General features: G+C 53.4%; 1 protein-coding gene across 5 annotated transcripts in view; it reads right to left on the minus strand.

The window, feature by feature from the left end:
* The window catches only part of LOC119974787 (E3 ubiquitin-protein ligase CBL-like), a 103,758-nt gene that overhangs the window by 14,334 nt on the left and 62,909 nt on the right, over positions 1–26,515 (minus strand). For 4 of the 5 annotated variants that reach the window (XM_038814038.1, XM_038814039.1, XM_038814037.1 and 1 more), the window contains exons 6-10: positions 26,123–26,210; positions 25,104–25,235; positions 23,967–24,179; positions 12,111–12,239; positions 10,485–10,727 (exon numbers count right to left, since the gene is read on the minus strand). In XM_038814038.1, coding sequence (XP_038669966.1) covers positions 10,485–10,727; positions 12,111–12,239; positions 23,967–24,179; positions 25,104–25,235; positions 26,123–26,210 — 805 coding nt within the window. The remainder of the gene's footprint in view (positions 1–10,484; positions 10,728–12,110; positions 12,240–23,966; positions 24,180–25,103; positions 25,236–26,122; positions 26,211–26,515) is intronic. The other variant, XM_038814041.1, reaches the window with a different exon arrangement.

Here is a 26,515-nt window from a genome sequence, read left to right on the forward strand (position 1 = left end):
GCTTTTCCGCATGTTCAATTTATACCATGAAAAATTGCCAAATTCCCCCAAGATTCGCATTACTTCCCCCATCCCCTCCAACAGGTTTGAAATATATAAGCAGGTCAGCTGCGTATAGCGAGACCAGGTGCTCCACCCCCCCCCCCCCCCCCCCCCCCCCCGCCCCCCGGCCCGAACAGCCCTTTCCAGTTCCTAGAGGCTCTTAATGCCATGGCCAATGGTTCTATGGCCACAGCAAACAGTAACGGGGAGAAGGGAAACTCTTGCCTCGTGTGGTGTAGTTGTGGTGTAGTACGCCCACTCGCTACTGGTGCCTGATAGAGCAACCGCACCCAGTCAATAAAGCCCTCACCAAACCCAAACCTTCCCAGCACCTCCCACAGGTAATTCCACTCCACCCGATCAAAAGCCTTCTCCGCATCCATCGCTACCACCACCTCCACCTCCTCTCCTTCTGAGGGCATCATAATAACATTTAGAAGCCTTCGAACATTGGCCTTGAGTTGCCTGCCCTTTACAAATCCCGTCTGGTCTTCCCCTATCACCCCCGGGACACAGTCCTCTATCCTTGTGGCCAGTGTCTTAGCCAGCAGTTTGGCGTCCACATTCAGTCGATAAATCATCCTGTGTGACCCACATTGCTCCAGATCCTTCTCCCGTTTCAGGATCAATCAAATCGAGGCCTGCAACATTGTTGGGGGGAGGACTCCCTTCTCTCTTGCTTCATTAAATGTCCTCACCAGCAGTGGGCTCAATATCCCTGAAAACTTCTTCTAGAATTCCACCAGGTAGCCGTCAGACCCCGGGGCCTTGCCCAACTGCACACCCTCCAGCCCCTCGATTATTTTCTCAATCTCAATTGGGGCTCCCAGCCCCTCCAACAGGTTCTCCTCCACCCTCGGGAACCTCAACTGATCCAGAAACCGCCTCATCCCCTCCACCCCAGCCGGGGATTCCGACTCGTATAATTTACTATAAAAGCCCTTAAACACCTCGTTCACCCCTGCTGGGTCCAGGACAATATTACCGTCTCTACTCTTTACCTATCTCCTGTTATGCTTCTTGAAAGAATGCTCGAAGTCGTCTTTAGGTTAAGGATGATTTATTGTGTCCCACAATAAATTACAGATTACACTTGATAAAAGGCTGCTCTTCAATGTTCTGCAACTAGGCCCCAAACAGACTAGCACCCTCCAGCTTCTTGCACCTCTTGCCACTCCAACCCCTCCGGTTCCAAGTGGCGGAGGCGGGCCTTCGGCGTTCCTTTTATGGGTATCCCCGCGCTGCCCCCTGGTGACTCAGGCGAGGATCACCACATCCCCCTTCTTCACTTTTTTTTTTTTTTTTTTTTCGTAGTTGCAGAGCTGTAGTAAAACACAAAGGTAAAGAGTTAGGTTTATATATGTATATACACAGAACAGGGCAGGGCGATGCATTTGTCAGTCCATGTTCACAGGTTCAGATGGTCAGGTGCACGTCTGATCCGTGTAGACCTCCTGAGTGGGCTTGGAGATCCAGGGTCGTTTGTGTCCGTGCGGACATCTGCTGCTGGGGTGTCAGGAAGATGTATGACCGTGTCCTGTGGATCCAGTGTGTCCTGCAGATCGAGTGTCGGAAGGACCCGTGGACGAGGTGTGACCTTCAGAAGGTCTCGCCGATTTCGTCGAACCATTGTTCCATCATCCGACTGCACGACGTAGGACCGTGGCGATGTTAGGCGGAGGACCACCGCCATTTTGGACCAACCCCCAGCTGGGTTTCGCAGCCTCACTGTGTCGCCGATGGCCAACGGTGGCAGTACCTTGGCCTGCTTGTCATAGTGCTGCTTTTGCGCTTGGCGCTGTTGACGCATTTGATCCAGGACAGGCGAGTGATCAGGATTGGTGAAGTGTAGCGCTGGTAAAGTTGTCCGCACATCCCTGTTGAAAAGCATCTGAGCTGGTGATAGTCCCGAGCTCAAAGGTGACGAACGGTACGATAGGAGGGCCAAGTGTACGTCAGATTTGGAGTCCGCAGCCTTGCTGATGAGTTGCTTGACTATGTGGACACCTTTCTCCACCCTGCCATTCGATTGCGGAAAGTGGGGACTCGACGTTATGTGCTGGAAATTGTAAATCTTGGCGAAGTCCGTCCACTCCCAGCTGGCAAAACAAGGACCATTGTCGGACATGACCGTCCGTGGGATGCCATGCCTGGAGAAAGTTTCTTTGCAGGCCTTGATGACGGCTGCTGCTGTGAGATCCGGGAGTTGCAGGACTTCCGGGAAGTTGGAGAAGTAGTCAATGATCAGGACATAGTTGCGGCCCATGGAGTGGAACAAATCAATGCCCACTTTGTCCCATGGTGACGTGGCCATCTCATGCTGCTGCAGTGGCTCCTTGCATTGTGCCGGTCGATGTCTTTGGCACGTGTCACAGGAGAGCACCATGTTGGTGATGTCCTCGTTAATCCCTGGCCAGTAAACAGATTGGCGCGCTCTCCTTTTGCATTTTTCGGCACCAAGGTGCCCTTCGTGAATCCTGTGGAGGATGTCCGCCCGGAGAGCCATTGGAATGACGATCCTGTCGTTCCGCAGTATAATGCCATCGACCACGGATAGTTCAGTCTTGACATTCTGGAACTGTGGGCACCGCCCCTTTGGCCAGCCATGCTGCAGGTTGTGTAGGACTTGAAGGAGGGTGGCGTCCTCCTGTGTCGCCTGACGAATTTGCTGCAGCTTCTCATCCGTTGCCGGGAGCGTCTCCTTGCACCACTGTGCATGAGCTTCCACATCATTGATGGACGCCAGTGGCGGGTTGTCAGCGTCCATGGCTCGTGATAACGTGTCAGCTATCACAAGGTCCTTGCCAGGGGTGTAGACCAGCGTGAAGTCGTACCTGCGCAACTTCATCATCATGCGCTGTAGGCGCGGCGTCATATCATTGAGGTCCTTGTCAATGATATTGACCAGCGGCCTATGATCCGTTTCCACGATGAAAGTGGGGAGACCGTACACATAGTGGTGGAATTTGGTCACTCCTGTTATTAGCCCTAGGCACTCCTTTTCTATCTGTGCATACCTGCACTCTGTGGCGGTCATCGCCCGTGAAGCGTAAGCCACTGGAACCCAGTCCAACTGGTCATCCTGTTGCAGTAGCACAGCACCAATCCCATGTTGACTGGCGTCAGTGGAGATCTTGGTAGGTTTCACCGGGTCAAAAAATGCAAGCGTTGGAGCTGCCATCAGCTGGTATCTTAGATCATCCCATTCAGCCTGGTGAGCCTGGGTCCAGGCAAACTCCGTGTCCTTCCGTGTCACGTTCCTCAACGCCTTTGTCCGTGCTGCCAGGTTGGGTATGAATTTACCAAGGAAGTTGACGAATCCCAGGAACCTTAGAACCGCTTTCTTGTCCTGTGGTCGCTGCATGCTCTGAATTGCAGCGATCTTCTCAGCGTCCGGCTTCACCCCGTGCTCTGAGATTGTGTCGCCCAGGAATGTCAGAGAGGACTGTGCGAAAGTGCACTTGGCCCGGTTGAGCTTGAGTCCAAAGTGGTGTATCCTCTGGAAGACTTGCTTCACCCTCGCAATATGGTCTTTCTCCGTCGCCGACCATATGATGATGTCATCCACATAGACACGTACGCCTTCGATGCCTTCTACCATCTGCTCCATGATTCTGTGGAAGATTTCGGATGCAGATATAATGCCGAAGGGCATCCGATTATAGCAGTACCTTCCAAACGGCGTGTTGAAGGTGCATAGCAGGCGGCTGGACTCATCGAGCTGCATTTGCCAGAAACCCTGTGAGGCATCAAGCTTGGTGAAGATGCGAGCGTTTGCCATTTCGCTCGTGATTTCCTCGCGCTTGGGGATCGGGTAGTGTTCCCTGCGAATGTTCTTATTCAGGTCTTTGGGATCTAGACAGATCCGAAGTTCACCAGACGGCTTCTTGACGCACACCAGCGAGCTGACCCAGTCGGTCGGCTGTGTGACTCTTGAGATGACGCCTTGAGTCTGGAGACGCTGAAGTTCGGCTTTTAGCTTGTCCCGCAATGGAGCCGGGACCCTCCGTGGGGCATGAACAACCGGTATGGCTGTCTCTTTGAGCAAGATTCTGTACGTGTAGGGCAGTGTACCCATGCCCGAGAAAACGTCGGGGTAGTCGGTGAGTAGCAGCTGTATGTCCTCGTAAATGCGTGATGATGCAGCCGTGTGCATGAAAATCCGCTGAATGAGCTGCAAATCCTTGCAGGCTTGAGCGCCGAGCAGCGAGGACCTGTTGTCTTCCACAATCTCAAAGCGTAGGCCTGTTACGACAGTTTTGTTGGCAACTTGTAGGTGGCAGGATCCCTTGGAGATGATCGGGTTGCCGTTGTAGTCAGTGAGCTTGCATGCTGCAGGTAACACCTCGTGCGTCCCTGGGACCGATGCGAGATCTTTGCTCGTTAGCAAGTTTGCTGAGGCTCCCGTGTCCAGTTTGAACGTGATGGGGAAGTCCTGTACGTGCACCGTGGCAGTCCATTCACTTGCAGAGTTGATGGCATGCACGTGTCGAGGTTGTGTCGTCAGCTCCTGTGGTCCCGCTGTGGCATTAATAATGCCAATGCTGTACGTGTGCTCCCAGGAGTTGAATTCTTCATGGTCGGAAAAATTGTCGCCGGGAGCCTGAGTGTTCGTGACATCAACCGTGCGGACTTTCAGGTTGCCATGCCGTTGAGTGGACGAGTGAAATTTAGCTGTGGATTGACATTGGGAGGCAAAGTGATTCATTTTTGAACACTTTCTGCACCTTTTTCCTTGGGCAGGACATTGCCCTTTTAAGTGGGAGGAGCCGCAGTAATGACACGTCATGACGTCATGCGTATGCTGCGTTCGCGCATGCGCATTGCGGTTTTCAGACCAGGGCCGGTATTGCGAGTAGTGCGCATGCGCGGACCGATCACTTCCGGGATCGCGTCTTTCAGGACGGTGCGCATGCGCAGACGGGCCAGAGAACGGAAGAGACGGCCTGGAAAACGGAAGAGACGACCTGTGAGGGAATTCACCATCTTTATATCGTCCTCGTGGTGGATGTTTTGTAAGGAATGTTTTTCAAATAGCTCCTGTACCTGCTGCATTTTCTGCTCCTGTAACAAGCATTTTTTCTATGGTAGTTTTTAGTGTTAAATCGTTTTGCAGTAATAGTGAGTCTCTTAGTTTTTTGTCAGCAAGACCATAGATTAGCTGATCTCTGATGAGTGAGTTTGTTAAATCACCAAAGTTGCAGCCTTGTGCCAGCAAGCGTAACTCTGTGACCAAGTGGGTGATAGTCTCCCTTGTTTTTGGAGTCTGTGACGGAGGGTGAATCTTTCAATGATTTCATTGGATTGAGACTTATAGTGTTCATCCAATTTTGCCATTATCACTTGAAACTTAGTTTTGTCTTCAGTATCCGCATATGTGAACGAGTTATATGTGTCTACCAGTTGCTGGCCACACGATGTGATTAAAAGTGCAATTTTCTTTCCATCGGTGGCTGTATGTAAGTCCTGAGCTAACAAGTACATTTCAAATTGTTGTTTGAACATTTTCCAATTATAATTTAAATTACCTGTAGCTCTCATTGGCGCTGGAAGTACCGTGTGTTCCATTGTTGCAGAAAGTCGTCTGAAGTTGAGAGGCTGCAAAGTCTGGTGGCCTGCCTGTTGCTGGTGCTTCTTCTTTGTCTGCTGTCTTTGTCTTTCTTTGTCTTGCTGGTAGCGCTGGTTCCCTCTGTTCAGAGAACCCCACTCCTGGTACCATGTTATGCTTCTTGAAAGAATGCTCGAAGTCGTCTTTAGGTTAAGGATGATTTATTGTGTCCCACAATAAATTACAGATTACACTTGATAAAAGGCTGCTCTTCAATGTTCTGCAACTAGGCCCCAAACAGACTAGCACCCTCCAGCTTCTTGCACCTCTTGCCACTCCAACCCCTCCGGTTCCAAGTGGCGGAGGCGGGCCTTCGGCGTTCCTTTTATGGGTATCCCCGCGCTGCCCCCTGGTGACTCAGGCGAGGATCACCACATCTCCCTGGCCGCCTCTCTTTTCCTGAGCTGGTGCGCCAACATTCTGCTTGCCTTTTCCCCGTACTCATAGATCACCCCCCTTGCCTTCCTCAACTGTTCCACTGCTTTCCCTGTGGTCAACAGTCCAAACTCCGCCTGTAACCTCCGTCGCTCCCTCAGTAGCCTCGCGTCCTGGGCCTCCGAGTATCTCCTGTCCACCCGGAGTATCTTCTCCACTAACCTATCCCTCTCAGCCCATTCCACCTTTTCTCTGTGGGCCTGTATCGAGATTAATTCCCCTCTGACTACTGCATTCAAAGCTTCCCAGACCGTCGCTGCAGAGACCTCCCCCGCATCATTTGTTTCCAGGTAGTTCTGGATGGACTTGTTAACCTGTCCGCAGAACGCTTCATCCGCTAACAACCCCTCATCCAGTCTCCACAGCGGGCGTTGCCCTCTCTCCACACTAATCCATAGATCCACCCAGTGTGGGGCATGATCCAACACTGCAATTGCCGAGTACTCAATATCCACCACCTTCGATATTAGCGCACTGCTCATAACAAAAAAGTCGATGCGAGAGTATACCTTGTGGACATGTGAAAAAAAGGAAATCTCCTTCAGCCCGGCTGTGCAAAACTCAATGGGTCTACTCCTCCCATCTGTTCCATAAAACCCTTCAATTCCTTTGCTGCAGCCGGCCTCCTCCCAGTCCGGGGTTTTGACCGGTCCAATTCCAGATCAATGACTGTATTAAAGACTCCTCCCATGATCAGGTTATGTGACCCTAAGTCTGGGATCTTACCTAACACCCGCCTCATAAATTCCACGTCATCCCAATTCGGAGCATATAAGTTCACAAGTACCACTCGCATCCCCTCCAGCTTCCAACGCACCATTATGTGCCTACCTCCCTTGTCTGACATGATTCTCCCTGCCTCGAATGCCACTCGTTTGCTGATCAAGATCGCTAACCCCTCTGGTCTTTGAGTCCTCCCTTGAGTGGAACACTTGGCTGACCCACCCCTTTCTCAATCTTGTCTGGTCTGTAACCTTTAGGTGTGCCTCTTGTAGCATTGCCACTTCCACCTTCAGCTCCCTCAAATGCACGAACACGCGAGCCCTCTTGACTGGTCCATTGAGTCTTCTCACGTTCCATGTGATCAGCCTGGATGAGGGGCTTCCAACCACCCCCCCAACCCCCCGCCGACTAGCCATCACCCTTTTTAGGCCAGCCTCGAGCTCGCGCCCTCTGCTTCCTCGTGTCCCCACTCGGGCAGTCGCCGTTCCCGACCTCCCATTTGTCCCTTATTAACAGTACCTCCCATGTCAGCAAAGCAGCTACTCCCCTCCCTCCCCCCCTTAGCAACAACACTAGAAACCCAACCCCCCCCCCCCCCCAATCAAGCTCCATCTTAACACCTGCTCACCCCACACTGCGCTTCCAGGAGTCACCTGACCCATGCTGACTTGGTAGCTCTTGTCCCTGGCACCGAGCAGTCTATCTCCCCATTGTTCTCTCCTCTCTCCCTAATGAACCATCAATTGAACGCGAGACGAGTTGCTGTACAAAAGTAGGCTTTAATAAGCTAGATGTTAGCCCTGCGGTCGACTACAGTAAATGGACGACCGCCGGGCGTGCTGGGTATTTATACACCGCCCTGGAGGCGGGGTTAACTCAGCCTCTCGACCAATCGGGGAGCCGTCACATGACTGGTCTCAACCAATCGGTCGAGAGGCACATGACCGACCAGGGCCAATGGTGAGCCGGTGTTCTGCACCAATGGCAGGCAGCTATGCTAATCATACCACCACACTCCCCACACATGAATAAACATTTTAAAAGCATCACATTCCCCAGTAAACAAACAGAACAAACAGTGAAGAAACAGTCACTTTAGAAAAATAGTCACCCAAAAATCAGAACCAAATTCAAAGCCCACCCCCCCCCCCCCCCCCAACAACAAGGTCCCTGCAAGACAAAGCAACTTTTAACCATCCACACAGCCCATTATTTCATATAGAGCTACTTAAATGTATACAATCCAGCACCACAAATCGTCGCCACAGTACTTATTCAAGGCTTCAGTGTCTTTTAATACGCCTCCAGCTTCATTTCTTGAAAAAAGTAGAAGTCCCGTTCCTCATGTGTGACCCACAGACGGGCTGGGTACAGCATCCCGAACTTCACCCCCTTCTTAAAGAGGGTCGTTTTTGCCCGATTGAACCCAGCTCACTTCTTGGCCATATCCGCTCCCAGGTCCTGATAGATGCACAACTCACAGTTCTCCCACTTACTGCTCTGTTCTTTCTTGGACCACCGCAAAACGTGTTCCTTGTCCATGTAACGGGGAAAATGTACCACCATGGGCCTTGGCGGCTCGTTCACTCTGGGCTTCTTCGCGAGGGCTCTGTGCGCTAAGTCCAATTCCAGGGGCCGAGGGAACGCCCCAGCCCCCATCAACCTCTCCAACATGTCCGTCACATAAGCCCTCGCATCAGATCCCTCGCTGCCTTCAGGGAGGCCAACAATTCTGAGATTCTGCCTCCTGGACCTATTCTCCAGGTCCTCCAGCTTCTCCTGCATTCTTTTCTGGCGGTCGTTTATCATCCCCACCTTGCTTTCCAACATGGTTACATACTCCTCATGATCGGACAATATTGTTCCACATCCTGGATCGCTCTCCTGTGGGTTTCCTGATTCTGAACCAATTGATCAATCGAAGCCTTAATCGGGTCCAGCGTGTCCTTCTTCAGCTTGGCGAAGCAATCCTCGAAAAACTTCACTAGCTGCTCTGTCGACCACTATGCCTGCTTCCCACAGCCCTTGCTCTCCGCCATCCTTTCCCACATTACCAGCTCTGCTTCCGTCTCCCTTGTAGGACATTGTCGTCTCACACGGCCACTTTTGGTCCAATTCTCCATACACTGGAGGGTGATTTCTCCTCACTGTTCACAGGTATATCCCATAAAATCCAGAAAAAAGAGGGAAAAAGGTCCAAAAGTCCGTCACAGGCGGGAGCTATCAAATGTGAGACCTGCTCCTCCATGGCCACCACCGGAAGTCCCAGTACTGACTCTCTGACAGTGCAGGACTACCTCAGTACTGACCCTCTGACAGTGCAGCACTCCCTCAGTACTGACCCTCTGACAGTGCAGCACTCTCTCAGTACTGACCCTCTGACAGTGAGGCACTCCCTCAGTACTGACCCTCTGACAGTGCAGCACTACCTCAGTACTGACCCTCTGACAGTGGAGCACTCCCTCAGTACTGACCCTCTGACAGTGCAGCACTCCCTCAGTACTGACCCCCTGACAATGCCGCACTCTGTCAGTACTGACCCTTCTGCAGTGCAGCTCTCCTCCATGTTGTCCCTCTGACAGTCCAGGGCTCTCTCAATACTGACCCTCTGACAGTGCAGCGCTCCCTCAGTACTGACCCTCTGACAGTGCAGCACTCCCTCAGTACTGACCCTCTGACAGTCCAGCGCTCCCTCAGTACTGACCCTCTGGCAGAGCAGCGCTCCCTCAGTACTGACCCTCTGACAGTGCAGCATCCCTCAGTACTGACCCTCTGACAGTGCAGCACTCCCTCAGTACTGACCCTCTGACAGTGCAGCATCCCTCAGTACTTACTCTCTGACAGTGCAGCATTCCCTCAGTACTGACCCTCTGACAATGCAGCACCCCCTCAGTACTGACCCTCTGACAGTGAAGCATCCCTCAGCACTTACTCTCTGACAGTGCAGCATTCCCTCAGTACTGACCCTCTGACAGTGCAGCACTCCCTCAGTACTGACCCTCTGACAGTGCAGCACTCCCTCAGTACTGACCCACTGACAGTGCAGCACTCCCTCAACACTGATCCTCCAACAGTGTTGCACTCCCTCAGTGCTGACCCTCTGACAGTGCAGCACTCCCTCAATACTGACCCTCTGATAGTGCAGCACTCCCTCCGTACTGATCCTCTGACAGTGCAGCAGTCCCTCAGTACTGACCCTCTGACAGTGCAGCACTCCCTCAATACTGACCCTCTGATAGTGCAGCACTCCCTCAGTACTGACCCTCTGACAGTGCAGCACTCCCTCAGTACTGACCCTCTGACAGTGCAGCACTCCCTCAGTACTGACCCTCTGACAGTGAAACATCCCTCAGCACTTACTCTCTGACAGTGCAGCACTCCCTCAGTACTGACCGCCTGACAGTGCAGCACTCCCTCAGCACTTACTCTCTGACAGTGCAGCACTCCCTCAGTACTGACCCTCTGACAGTGCAGCAGTCCCTCAGAACGGAGCTTCCGACAGTACAGCACTCCCTCCGTACTGACCCTCTGACAGTGCAGCACTCCCTCAGAACTGACCCTCTGACAGTGCAGCAGACCCTCAGTACTGACCCTCTGACAGTGCAGCAGACCCTCAGCACTGAGCTTCCAACAGTGTAGCACTCCCATGATTGTACAGCTCCATGCCATGACCTACCGAGCTGGTGAGCCGCCTCTCTGCTCCCTTCCGGCTGAGGATGACGTCCATCGCTGTTAGTTTCCCCTCGCATTGCCTCTGATTGTTTACCCGGTCTGGAATGGGTGGCGGAGGCCCCCTTGTTGTGCCGGAGCCCCCAGTCTGTTTCATGGGGAGGCCAGGGAGAGGCCGGTTCTTCATCCAGTCCAGTAGGACTACGCTGATGGGTCGCTCGGGCAGGGGAGGAATTGCCGACGTCTTGGGCTGCAAGACAGGAAAGGGTAGGAGCAGTTTAATGATCCCTGATCCTCCAGCAACCCGAGAAACCTCTCCTCACCTCCCTCCCTCTCACCTTCAACCTTGCAATGTTCCCCAGGGAGAGGAACGAAGGCTGGTAGCCTCATGCCCCCCCTGTGCTATCCCTGGTAGGTAATGGGCGGAATTCTCCGCTCCCGCGTGGCATCGGGAAGGCCGAGATTCACGACGGCCTCGGAGGTCGTTCCTCGCACCCTATTCAACCCCCTCCCCCCCAGGGGGCTAGGAACGGTGCTCCGTAAATTTCGGCCGCCGGGCCTTGACGTCAAGGCGGCGCGCTGAGAATGACGCGACAGTGGCGCCTAAGTGACGTCAGCCGCGCATGCGCAGGTTGGCCAGCTCCAACCCGCGCATGCGCGGTTGCCGTCTTCCCCTCCGCTGCCCCGCAAGACGTGGCAGCTTGATCTTGCCGGGCGGCGGAGGGGAAAGAGTGCGTCTCTTGGAGACGCCGGCCCGATGATCGGTGGGCACCGATCGCGGGCCAATCCCTTGCACGGCCGTGGTGCTCACTCCCCTCTCCGCCCCCCACAAGCCACAAACAAAACTTTGCCGCCATGTTCACGACAGCAGCGACCAGGTGTGAGCCGGTCTGGAACGTCAGGCCGCTCGGCACATCCTCGCCGGAGAATCGCCGGCCGCCATGAAAAGCGGCGAGCGGCGATTCTCCGAGCGGGGGGGTGGGAGAATTGCGGGGGGTGCCAGGGCGGCGTGGCATGAATCGCCCGGCCCTCCCGCGATTCTCCCACCCGGAGTGGGGAGCGGAGAATCGCGCCCAATGTCTCTGATATTTGATCCTTCCAGGCATCACACTTGAGCCCCATCACAAGAAGCAGGGGGAGAACTGAAAGGCAGTTCCTGGCATGTCCTGAATGATAGCACCTCAGGAGGCTACCCCCAGTCCGCCCCTCCCCCATCACCTTCCCCTGCCCCACACACACTAAGGAAGGAGCAGTGCTCCGAAAGCTAGTGTTTAAACAAACATGTTGGACTATAACCTGGTGTTGTCAGACGTCCTACTGGGCTCACCCCAGTCCAACGGCGACATCTCCACATCATGCCCACACACACTGGTTGCTGATTCACGTCCACATGTGGGGAGGGTGGATGTTGGAGGATTATAGGGGTTTGGGCTGTATGAGGCTGCTGGCAGTAGTCGAGACCAGAAGTTAGTTGTGACGGCAAGTGTGAAAATGATTGGGGGGGGGGGGCTTGTCACAGGGGTCAGGATGTTACACATCGGGGGCCAGGTCGAAATGTTGAAGGGGTCAATCACTGGGGATCAGAGGGGGTCCAGAGATCAGGGGGACGGAGGCCGGACAGCAGAGTGCTCACCCTCGTGCTCAGATTGCTGATGCCGGGGGATGTGTTGCTCCGAGACTGAAGCAGGTCTGTCCTCGGTGGGACAGCTGGTGGAGCAGGATCCAGGCCAGCGGTAAGCATCGGCGATTCTGGTTGCACAGTCTGGGGAACAGAACACACCGGTTATAGATTAGAGTCTTAACTGCCGGTCACTCAACACGGAGACCAAACGCAACCGCACAAATGCAATGTCGCACATCCTCATTCACACAAGCATGCACACACTCACTCACACACATTCTCTCTCACCGTCTCACATACGTTCACACCCTGGACCCCATCCACTCTCTCACACCCTGGACCCACACTCACTTTCCCCCCTTCACCACAGACCCCCCCCTCCTGTTTTTCTTCCCCCAGCACCCCACCCAGGCCACCCGTTCCCCATCCATGGTGTCTCCACCACCAGCCCGGGTGACGGAGACAGTTCAAGGACCATCGCTCTCGGATTCCAGGACATCAGCGGACCAACCACCATCGGCTGAACCAGCATCACCAACTCCACTGTGGCGGTCTGCCAGGACGTCACGGGCAACGAAAAGGCTGATCGAGTCTATTTAATTTTCAACAACACCATGGACCTTGTATGGACAATATGTATGACTATTAAATGTCTGGGCCAGTGGGAAGCCAAACCCTTTTTTTCCCTTCTCTGGCTACTACTCATACCACCAGTTCTCCCCCCCCCCCCCCAAGCTCTTGTTGATACCCCCCCCCCCCGGCTTCTTTCTCCGCAAGGGGTGAATGTGGTGGTATGATTAACATAGCTGCCTGCCATTGGTGCAGAACACCGGCTTACCATTGGCCCAGGTCGATCATGTGCATCTCGACCGATTGGTTGAGACAAGTCATGTGACGGCTCACCGATTGGTCGAGAGGCTGAGTTAACCCCGCCTCCAGGGCGAGGTATAAATCGTCCATTTACTGTAGTCGACCGCTGGGCTAACATCTAGCTTATTAAAGCCTACTTTTGTACAGCAACTAGTCTCGCGTTCAAGTGATGAGTCATCAATTTAATAAGCTAGAATTTTGAAGATGGAGCTCCGGATCAAGCCCGAATGCCTCCGCATCAGCCCGCAAACTCAGAACGCTTCAGAAATCTTTAAACATTGGCTGGCATGTTTCGATGGATACCTGGCGTCTGCAAACAGCCCCCCCACCATGGCACAGAAGCTTCATATCCTCCACTCCAGTGTGGGCATGGCTGCCTACGCGATGATTGCGGAGGAAAAAGATTACGATGCGGCCATGGATCAGCTGAAAGGACAGTTTCTTAAACCGGTAAACAGAGTATTCGCCTAACATCTGCTGGCTACCAGACAACAGTTCCCCGGTGAGTCATTAGACGATTTTTACCAGGCACTCGCTGTCCTGGGGAGGAATTGCTCCTGCCTCCAAATTTCAGCCACGGAGCACATGGAACCTCTGATTAATGATGCTCACGTGGCTGGGATGCAGTCTGCCGCTATCCACCAGCGGATGCTGGAGAAAGACGACCTCAGCTTAACTGAGGCACGGACTCTCTCCACCTCCCTGGAGGTCGCCAATTTAAACGCCCGCGCCTATGTCCCCAGCCGTGCTGCAGCACACTGGGCCTCTTGGCATGCTTCCCCACCACCATCCGCCGCTCCCGACCCACCTCAGGCCTGCGCCGCGGGATGCCCCGACAAGTCCGCGGGGCCCCGCTGCTATTTCTGTCGGTTCGCTACAAACCCTCGCCCACGCTGCCCGGCCCGCTCTGCCCTCTGTAAGAGCTGCAGGAAGAAGGGCCACTTTTCAACGGTCAGCCAGGCCAAATCCCCCCCTCTGGGCCCTTGCCGGCCCTTCCAGCACACCGCGCCAATCTCTCTACCCCCGCCCCCGGGCCCCTGTGCCCGGCCTGCGCGCCTCCCCCTCTCCTCCGGGCCCTTCCGGGCCTTTCCAGCGCACCGCGCAAATCTCTCCCCCACCCCGCCCCCCGGGCCCCTGCGCCTGGCCTGCGTGCCTCTCTGCCCCCGCTCTCAGCCGCTCCGTTCGGCCCGCCGGCACCGCTAACCCCGCCCCCAGCAACCACGAGAGCCCTGCTGGCGCCGCCATCTTGGGCCCCGAACGCCACATGCGGGTCCTGGGCGCCACCACCTTGGGGCGCCGACTCCACGTGCGGGTCCTGGGCGCCGCCACCTTGGGGCGCCGACTCCACGTGCGGGTCCTGGGCGCCACCACCTTGGGGCGCCGACTCCACGTGCGGGTCCTGGGCGCCGCCATCTTGGGGCCCCGACTCCACGTGCGGGTCCTGGGCGCCGCCATCCTGGACTGGCATGCAAGGTTCTGCCAGCACCTACTCGGCCAATGACGACTACGACGATGGTTCTTATCCACGGCTCGTGGCTATTCAACTCGATCAGTCACGGCCACGCACGCTCGCCAAAACAACGACGCTGATCCACCTCAACGTCCACGAGATGGGCTGCCTGCTGGACTCCGGGAGCACGGAAAGCTTCGTTCACCCTGCCACGGTAAGACGCTGCGCGCTCCCCGTCCATCCTTTAAAACACAAAATAGGGTTAGCCTCAGGTTCACTCTCCGTCCGCATCACCGGGTGCTGCATCGCGGACCTCACGGTCCAAGGGAAGGTTTTAAAAAATTTCAAACTCCTTGTCCTCCCTGACATTTGCGCACCGGCACTCCTAGGACTGGACTTCCAGTGCAACCTGCAGAGCTTGACCTTCCAATTCGGCGGCCCTATACCCCCCCTCACTGTCTGCAGCCTCGCGTCCCTCAAAGTGGACCCCCCCTCCTTGTTTGCTAATCTCAACCCCGATTGAAAACCCGTTGTGACCCGGAGCAGACGGTACAGCGCCCAGGACCGGTCCTTCATCAGGTCCGAGGTCCAGAGGTTGCTGAAGGAAGGAGTCATTGAGGCCAGCAACAGTCCCTGGCGAGCCCAAGTGCTGGTGGTCCAGACTGGGGAGAAAAACCGGATGGTCATCGACTATAGCCAGCCCATCAACCGGTTTACGCAACTGGATGCGTATCCTCTCCCCCGTATTTCCGCCATGGTAAACGAGATTGCGAAATACAAAGTCTTCTCCACTGTGGACCTCAAGTCCGCCTATCACCAGCTCCCCATCCGCGCGAGTGACCGCAAGTACACGGCGTTTGAGGCAGATGGGCGCCTCTACCACTTCCTTAGGGTTCCATTCGGTGTCACAAATTGGGTCTCGGTCTTCCAACGGGAGATGGACCGAATGGTCGACAAGTACGGATTACGGGCTACATTCCCGTACCTCGATAATGTCACCATCTGCGGCCACGACCAGCAGGACCATGACACCAACCTCCGGAAATTTCTCCAAACCGCAAAACTCCTTAACCTCACATACAATAAGGATAAGTGCGTGTTTAGCACCGACCGTCTAGCCATCCTCGGCTACGTAGTGCGTAACGGAGTGATAGGCCCCGACCCTGAATGCATGCGCCCCCTGATGGAACTCCCTCTCCCCAATACCCTCAAATCCCTCAAACGCTGCCTGGGTTTCTTTGCTTACTACGCCCAATGGGTTCCCAATTACGTCGACAAGGCCCGTCCCCTCATTCAGACCACGGCCTTCCCGCCGTCGACAGAGGCCTGCTAGGCCTTTAGCCGCATCAAAGCGGACATCGCAAAGGCCACAATGCGCGCCATCGACGAGTCCCTCCCCTTCCAGGTCGAGGGCGACGCATCAGAAGTAGCTCTGGCGGCCACCCTGAACCAAGCGGGCAGACCCCTGGCCTTCTTCTCCAGAACCCTCCAGGCTTCCGAACTCTGCCACTCCTCAGTGGAAAAGGAAGCCCAGGCCATAGTCGAAGCTGTGCGACATTGGAGGCACTATTTGGCCGGCAGGAAGTTTACCCTCCTCACAGACCAACGGTCAGTGGCCTTCATGTTTGATAATGCACAAAGGGGCAAGATTAAGAATGACAAGATCTTACGGTGGCGGATCGAGTTGTCCACATACAACTATGAGATCTTGTATCGTCCTGGGAAGCTCAATGAGCCTCCTGATGCCCTATTCCGCGGTACCTGCGCCAGCGCGCAGATAGACCGCCTCCGCTCCCTCCACGCGGACCTCTGCCATCCAGGGGTGACCCGTTTCTACTATTTCATAAAGGCCCGCAACCTGCCTTTCTCCATCGAGGACGTCAGGACAGTAACCCGTGACTGCCACATCTGCGCAGAGTGCAAACCGCACTTCTACTGTCCCGAGCGCGCACATCTGATCAAAGCATCCCGCCCCTTCGAACGTCTCAGCATTGACTTCAAGGGGCCCCTTCCCTCTAGCAACCGCAACATTTACTTCCTGGCGGTAATCGACGAATACTCCCGCTTCCCCTTCTCCATTCCCTGCCCCGACTTGACCACATTGACCGTCATTAAGGCCCTCCTCTCCATCTTCTCCCTGTTCGGCTACCCCACATACATACATAGCGATCGGGGGGTCCTCATTTATGAGCGACGAGCTGCGTCAATGCCTGCTCAACAGGGGAATTGCCTCTAGCAGGACGACCAGCTATAACCCTCGGGGTAACGGACAGGTCGAGCGGGAGAATGGTACCATTTGGAAGACCATACTACTGGCCTTCCGGTCCAGAGATCTCCCTATTTCCCGATGGCAAGAGGTTATCCCCGATGCTCTACATTCTATCCGCTCACTCCTCTGTACCACAACTAATCAGACACCTCATGAACGTCTTCTTGTTTTCCCCAAGAAGTCGTCCTCCGGATCCCCTCTCCCGACGTGGCTGGCCGCCCCCGGACCCATCTTGCTCCGGAAGCATGTGCGGGTGCACAAGTCCGACCCGTTGGTGGAACAAGTCCAGTTACTCCACGCTAACCTGCAGTACGCGTACATGGAGTACCCCGACGGTCAGCAGGACACGGTCTCCCTCCGGGACCTGGCACCCGCCGGCATGCGGCCTTCCCCCCCTTCACTACAGACCCCCCCCTCCTGTTTTTCTTCCCCCAGCGCCCCACCCAGGCCGCCCCTTCCCCATCCATGGTGTCTCCACCACCAGCCCGGGTGACGGAGACAATTCAAGGACCATCGCTCCCGGACTCCAGGACATCAGCGGAACCAGCACCATCGGCTGAACCAGCGTCACCAGCTCCACTGCGGCGGTCTACCAGGACATCACGGGCAACGAAAAGGCTGATCGAGTCTATTTAATTTTCAACAACACCATGGACCTTGTATGGACAATATGCACTATTGTTAAATGTCTGAGCCAGTGGGAAGCCAAACCCTTTTTTTCCCTTCTCTGGCTACTACTCATACCACTAGTTCTCCCCCCCCCCCCCCCCCCAGCTCTCGTTGATACCCACCCCTCCCCCCCCCCCCGGCATCTTTCTCCGCAAGGGGTGAATGTGGTGGTATGATTAACATAGCTGCCTGCATTTGGTGCAGAACACCGGCTTACCATTGGCCCTGGTCGGTCATGTGCCTCTCGACCGATTAGTTGAGACCAGTCATGTGACGGCTCCCCGATTGGTCGAGAGGCTGAGTTAACCCCGCCTCCAGGGAAAGGTATAAATACCCAGCACGCCCGGCGGTCGTCCATTTACTGTAGTCGACCGCAGGGCTAACATCTAGCTTATTAAAGCCTACTTTTGTACAGCAACTCGTCTCTTGTTCAATTGATGGTTCATCAAACATGCACTCACATACACATCCACACACACAGATCCACACACACGCACAGATACACATACACACACAAATCCATACACACACAGAGATTCACACACACAGATACACACACACAGGTTCACATATGCCAAACCACACACATCCACACACACACACAGATTCACATACACAGATCCACACACACAAGGATCCACAAACTGAATCCACACACATAGATCCACACTCAATCTCATGCACCCGCACTCAATCTCACACACACACAGATCGACAGTCACACACAGTCAAGCACACACTCCATTCACTCGCACACACACTCACACTCACTCACACTCACACGCACTCAATCACACACTCACAAATACTTACACATATACATGCATATACACACAAACATACACACACACATACTGACACGCAAACACTCACTCACACTCACTCATGCATGCATGGAGACACACACCCTCAAACGCTCCCTCACAAACACCCACACACTACTTTCATGCACTCCCTCAGGCACACATGAGCAACACGCACTCAAACACAAACTCACACAAAAACTCACGTGCATTCAAACTTACACACCCACATACACACACACTCATTCCGAAACCCGCACTCACACATTTTAATACAAAAATATGCAAACAGAACCATGCACGCGTCCACAACACATACACACACAAACTCAACCACACATAAACACAAACACAAACACACACATAAAATCAGAGACAGACACAATTACACACACACCTGGACCAGCTGAACCACACAATTGCAAACACACAAACACATACACACAAAATGAACCACACACACAACCAAACATACCCATACACTCACATACACACACACACATAGACCCACACACACACACAGACCCACACACACAGATCCACATATATACACAGATCAACACACACACACAGATCCACACATATACATAGATCAACACACACACACAGATCTACACACTCTCATACAGACCCACACACACACACACAGACCCACACACACAGATCCACATATATACACAGATCAACACACTCACACAGATCCACACATATACACAGATCAACACAGACACACAGATCTACACACACACACAGATCCACACACACAGATTCAAATACATGAGGTCCACACACACACCGATCCATACACCCCAGACGCACACAGATTCACATACACTGGATCTACACACACACACACACACACATTTGCCGAGATTGAAATCCCGGCCACGTGTTGATGCCGGCGTAAACACCAGAATGGTGTCAACGGGCCTCCTGGCCCAGCATTTCTCCGTGTTTTAGGAGGCCAGCAGGGTGCCGGTGTGCTGCGCGCTGCTCCCTACACTGCTGGTGCGGGTCAGCGCATGCGTGCCACGGCCGGCACGGGTCGGCGCATGCGCGCCATGGCCATCTCCGCACCGGTGCATGTGCATGGTTGCCGTCTCCGCGCCAGCGCGGAGCAACATGTCGAGGACCGAACAGCGGGCCCGCGCGGAAGGAGGTAGGCCCTCTCCAGATCGCAGCTGCCTGCCGATTGGTAGCCCCCGATTGTGGGCCTGGACCCCATGGAGGCCCCCCTCCCAAGTCAGATCTGCCCCCCCCCCCCCAAACCAGGACATCCACAACGACCGCGGGTCCGAGCTCCCGCCGGTTGGTACCAGGTCTGAACCATGCCGGCGGAACTCAGCGGGAGTTCCGCCCGTCGCCCGCCTACGGAGAATCGCCGCAGGGGCCGATTTCAGTGGTCACCGATCAGCGCCACGGCGACCGCACAGGCGCCATTGGCACCATTCTCCGGTCGCCTGAGAATCGGCTGCCCGGCGCCGGAGCAGCGTGGTGGGAACATTGTGTGCCCCCGGTGATTCTCCGAACCATGCTTGCATTCTCACACACTCTCACACACATGCTCGCATTCTCACACACTCTCACACACGCATTCATACACACACTCTCACACACATGTTGGCATTCACACACACTCTCACACACGCATTCATACACACACTCTCACACACATGTTGGCATTCACACACACTCTCATACACATGCTCGCATTCTCACACACTCTCACACACGCATTCATACACACACACTCTCACACACATGTTGGCATTCACACACACTCTCACACACATGTTGGCATTCACACACACTCTCATACACATGCTCGCATTCTCACACACTCTCACACACGCATTCATACACACTCTCACACACATGTTGGCATTCACACACACTCTCACACACATGTTCGCATTCACACACACTCTCACACACATGTTGGCATTCACACACACTCTCACACACATGTTGGCATTCACACACACTCTCATACACATGCTCGCATTCTCACACACTCTCACACACGCATTCATACACACACTCTCACACACATGTTGGCATTCACACACACTCTCACACACATGTTGGCATTCACACACACTTCATACACATGCTCGCATTCTCACACACTCTCACACACGCATTCATACACATACACTCTCACACACATGTTGGCATTCACACACACTCTCACACACATGTTCGCATTCACACACACTCTCACACACATGTTGGCATTCACACACACTCTCATACACATGCTCGCATTCTCACACACTCTCACACACGCATTCATACACACACACTCTCACACACATGTTGGCATTCACACACACTCTCACACACATATTCGCATTCACACACGCTCTCATACGCATGATCGCATTCACACACACTCTCACACACGCATTCATAAACACACACTCTCACATACATGTTCGCATTCACACACACTCTCATACACATGATCGCATTCACACACACTCACACAAATACACGCATTCACACACACTCTCACACACATGCTCACATCCACACACACTCTCACAGACATGCTCGTATTCACACACACTCACACACATGCTTGCATTCACACACTCTCATACACATGATCGCATTCACACACACTCTCACACAAATACTCGCATTCACACACACTCTCACACACATGCTCACATCCACACACACTCTCACACACATGCTCGCATTCACACACACTCTCACACACATGCTCACATCCACACACACTCTCACACACATGCTCGCATTCACACACACTCTCACACACATGCTCACATCCACACACACTCTCACACACATGCTCGCATTCACACACACTCTCACAGACATGCTCGTATTCACACACACTCACACACATGCTTGCATTCACACACACTCACACACATGCTTGCATTCACACACACTCTCACATACATGCTCGCATTCACACACACTCTCACAGACATGCTCGCATTCACACACACTCACACACATGCTTGCATTCACACACACTCTCACATACATGCTCGCATTCACACACACTCTCACAGACATGCTCGCATTCACACACACTCACACACATGCTTGCATTCACACACACTCTCACACACATGCTCGCATTCACACACACTCTCACACACATGTTTGCATTCACACACACTCTGACACACATGCCCGCATTCACACACACTCTCACATACATGCTCGCATTAATGCACACTCTCACACACATGCTCGCATTTACATACATTCTCACACACATGCTCGCATTCACACACACTCTCACACACATGTTCGCATTCACACACACTCTGACACACATGCCCGCATTCACACACTCTCACACACATGCCCGCATTCACACACACTTACACACATGCTTGCATTCACACACACTCTCACAGACACACACATGCATGCAATCACACAAACACCCTCACACACACTCACAAAAACCAACACACAGGCTGGCACACATAAACACACTCACTCACACACAGTCACAGAAGCACTCGCTCACACACACTCACTCACAATAACACACTCTCTTACATACACATACACTCACTTACACACTCCCTCACACACTCCCTCATACTCACACACATGAACTTACACAAAAAACCTACACACACAAACTAACGCTCAAAAACTCACACACAAACTCACACGCACAAATTCACACACACAAACTCACACACACAAACGTAGACACAAAAGCATACACTTGCTCCCATGTTCACACACATACACAGACACATTTACTCACATTCTCTCGCACTCACACACACAGGTTCTCACACATTCATACACTCACTCGCTCAGTTACACATATGTATGCACACACATATAAACAGACACACACTCACTCACACTCACATGCCCGCTCACGCACACACTCTTGCATGCAAGCAAACCCTCAAATACTCACTTTCACACGCTCCCTCACACACACCAACACTCACTCACATACAAACTCAAACACGCTGACCATCATGTGCACGCATACGCATACACTCACACAGACACACACTCTCAAACTCATACACACTCCCTTACACAGTCACATCCACACACAGATACTCCAACACCTGCACACACATATTTGCACACAGAATTATGCAAACAGAACCACGCATGCATACACAGCACACAAACTGAACCACACAACCAGAGATAAACACACAAGCCCAAACAAACACACACACATAAAATCAGAAAAGGGTAAAATTACACACATACATACATAAACAGAACCACACAAACAGATAACCAAACATACACTCACACACACTCAAACACGAATGCACACATAAAATCAGAGATACATTATATGATAATATTATTATATTATAATATAATATATATATTATATTAAGCACCCATACACAAACACATACACACAAACTGAACCACACACCTCAACCAAACATGCGCACACACACAGATCCACACACATACCCACAGATTCACACACACACACACACACACACAGATACTCACACAGTCACTTACACACACACACTAGGGGCTGATTTAGCTCACTGGGCTAAATCGCTGGCTTTTAAAGCAGACCAAGCAGGCCAGCAGCACGGTTCGATTCCCGTATCAGCCTCCCCGGACAGGTGCCGGAATGTGGCGTCTAGGGGCTTTTCACAGTAACTTCATTGAAGCCTACTCGTGACAATAAGCAAAATTTCATTTCAATTTAATTCACTCATAATCACACACACACTCATTGTCACGCATTCACTCACATTCACTTACACTCATACACCCACGCACAGATCCACACACACATAGATCCACATACAAACAGATCCACAAAAACACACACGCATATCCGCAGACACACACACAGTCATGCACACACTCACTCTCGCAAAAACATATACTTACACAGTCACACACACACATACTCACACACAGACACTCGCATATACACTCACTCACACACACTCACACATACTCACTCATACTCAAGCATTCACTCACTCACACATTAAATGACACACACTGTCATGCACACACTTACATACACACTCACTCCACAATCACAGTAACTCACACGAATGCCCGCACACACAAAGACATACACACAAAATGAACCACACACACACCACAACCAAACATACACACAAACACGCAGACACACACACACACACAAGGGAAATCACACAAAAATAGATAGTAAACACAAACACATGCAAACACATATAAACACACACATACATACGCTCTCTCTCTCTCTCTCACACACACAAACTTGCTATTACACACACACTCTCTCACATACTCACCCACATGGCCACACAGATACCCACACTCACACACAGATTCACTGTCTCTCACACTCTCACAAAAACACAAACTCTCTCTCGCTCACACACATTCTCCTCTCAAACACTCTCCCCTTGCACACTCTCCCCTCGCACACTCCCCTCGCACACTCTCCCCTCGCACATCCACACGCACTCTCTCTCACACGCCTCTCTCTCACACACCTTTCTCTCTCTCACACACCTCTCTCACTCTCACACTCTCTCTCACACTCTCTCTCACACTCTCTCTCACACTCTCTCTCACTCTCTCTCTCATACTCTCTCTCTCACACTCTCTCTCTCACACTCTCTCTCTCTCTCACACACTCTCACATTCTCTCTCTCTCACACTCTCTCTCTCACACTCTCTCACACGCTCTCTCTCACACGCTCTCTCTCACACTCTCTCTCTCTCACACTCTCCCTCTTACACTCTCTCTCTCTCACACTCTCTCACTCTCCCCCACCTTGTCACATAGTCCATACCTTGTTGAGTGCAGCCAGTTTGTCCATCAGCAGCGCCATGTCCTCAAAGTTATCATCCTCCTCCTCCTCCTCCTCCTCTGGGACCTGGTTTCTCGGCAGTTGGTCCTTGCTAATTGGCGGTTGGTTGTGCCGGGGTTTGAATGGATCCACCACGATGGATTCCATGCCCTTGATCTCGCAGCGGCAGAATGGGCAGCTGTGCCCGTCTGACTCCTGGTCGGGTGGGGAGAGGGTCACAGGTCAAAGGGCAGGGTCAGTGGATGGAATGGAACAAAATTCCCTTTTGCAACAGGTAAAAATCCTAAAACACAGGAGGAGGCCATTCAGCTCATCGCGCACTTTGACAGAATTCTCTGATTGGTCTCCCCCACTCACCCACCACTCCCCTCCCTTTCTCCAGCCTCCCTATCCCAGTGGCAGTGGGACATACAGGGGGCTGGATTCTCTGTTGCCCGACGCCGATATAATTGGCGATCGAACGGAGAATGGCCACCGATGCCCAAATCTGAGTCAGCGTGGGTTTGACGCCGGTAGGCCAAGCTCCACGCCCTCCGAAATGGCATCATCGCGTCGCATGTCGCGCGCTCTTCCAATGGCGTTGGCAAGTCATCGGCAGGCCCTCCCGCGATGCTCCGCCTCCGATGGGCTTAGTTCCTGACTGCGCAAAACATGTGTGGTCTGAGCGGTCAGGAATCCGGCCTGGCGGCTGCAGACTGTAACTGTGTCCAGCAACTCGGCTTTCGGCCGGGTACCCGTACCGGTGGCAGGGGTTGCTTCCACGAGGGTTGGGGGGGACTGGTGGGGGGGTGGCCAAAGGGTGGCCTGTGGGGTTATGGGTGGCAGATCGAGTCCGGGCACGGCCAGTGCCATGTTGTATGGCGCGACCACTGCAGGCCATTATCTGGCCTTTCTCGGCGCATGAGCCGGGAATTTCACCCAGCGCCGCTGCATGCCCCTCACCGGTACCAGAATTGGCGATGATTCGGCGCCGATTATTGGGTCGTAAAACGCCCGTGAATTCTCCATTTGAGCCGCCACTTAGCCGCTGAAATGGAGAATCCTGCCCAGGATCTCCCGGTGTGCCATGGTGCAAGGAGGGGTAGGAAGGGTTGGCGAGCTTGGGGGGTAGGCACCTACCTGCCAGGTGGTGAGGCAATCATTGCAGATCAGGTGACCGCAGGGTTCGATTTTCACATCCTTATTGCGCTCCGTGCAAATCTTACAGAGCTGGAAGGTGGAGCCAATGTCGCAGTACAACTCGTACTGTTCCTGCAGAGAGAACCGGTGTGGGGGTTAAGGAAGAGGGAGTTACACAGTTATACAGTGTCTGGTCCCCCCAACTCTCCCAGGAAAACAAGCCCCTCGAAGCTTAAAGCTGATATTTGCCACCCATCCCTCGAGACCCTCAGAAAAACTACAATTGGACCCCTTTGAATCATGGACGACACAGACGGAACCTGTTCCCCCCCGGCCCCACCGGTACCCGTGCTAGTGCTCGGCAAGAACGATTCGCTGACCCCCATCCTTCCCCCTGCCATTTGTCCTCTGTAACCCTACACATTCTCCCCCTCCAGATAATGACCCAATTCCCTTTGGAAAGCCTCGATTGAACCTGCCTCCCCCCCTCTCGACCCCTCAGGCGGCACCTTCCAGATCCCTACCACTCGCTGCATCAAAGCATTTTCCCTCGCACGTCATTACCTCGTCTGTCAATCACCTTCTAGTTCCCGATACTCCCCCCAATGGGAACAGTTTCTCTCGATCCATTCTCTTCAGCCCCCTCTCAGTTTTCAACACCTCGATCGAATCTCCTCTCCACCTTCTCTTCTCCGAGGAGAATAATTCCAGTTTCTCCGGACTATCCTCTTCGCTGAAGTTCCCCATTCCTGGAACCATTCCCGTGAATCCTTTCTGCACACTCTCCCTAACGCCTTCACATCCTCCCTGAAGGGTGGTCCCCAGAACTGGGCAATGCAATCCAGTCGAGGCGGAATCAGTATTTCACACAGGTTTACCGTATTCCCCTTGAGAAAGATAGCAGGATCACTGGGATTGGTTCGTGACAAAACGTTCCTCAAGCCCCCCCCCCTCCCCACAATAAGCGTGCCCCGATTCTGATGGAAGGGTTAACCCTGTTCCTGCCTCGTGTCACTGACCTGAGAGACCTGGATATGATCCTGTCGCGAAGGCTCGCGCAATCCGGTTAGATCCGGGTTGAAGTCACGACCATCAGGGTAGAGGTAACTGTGGAGAAAGAAAGTGAATGAGTGAGAGAGAGAGAGAAACATCAGTCAGTGTTTCAGTATTAGTGGCAGAGGAAGGAGTCTCTCCATCCGGGACCCTGTTTCAAGAGGGAGTATCTCCATCAGGGACCCTGTTTCATGAGGGAGTCTCTCCGCCAGAGACCCTGTTTAAAGAGGGAGTCTCTTGTCAGGGACCCTGTTTAAAGGGGGAGTTTCTCCATCAGAGACCCTGTGTGGTGAACCACTGTGTGCACCTGTATTAGGGTATGTAAGGTAGGACCTGCACTACAGGTTCACCGGTAGCTC

Source organism: Scyliorhinus canicula, chromosome 12, assembly GCF_902713615.1.
Source record: "Scyliorhinus canicula chromosome 12, sScyCan1.1, whole genome shotgun sequence".
Taxonomy (NCBI): domain Eukaryota; kingdom Metazoa; phylum Chordata; class Chondrichthyes; order Carcharhiniformes; family Scyliorhinidae; genus Scyliorhinus; species Scyliorhinus canicula.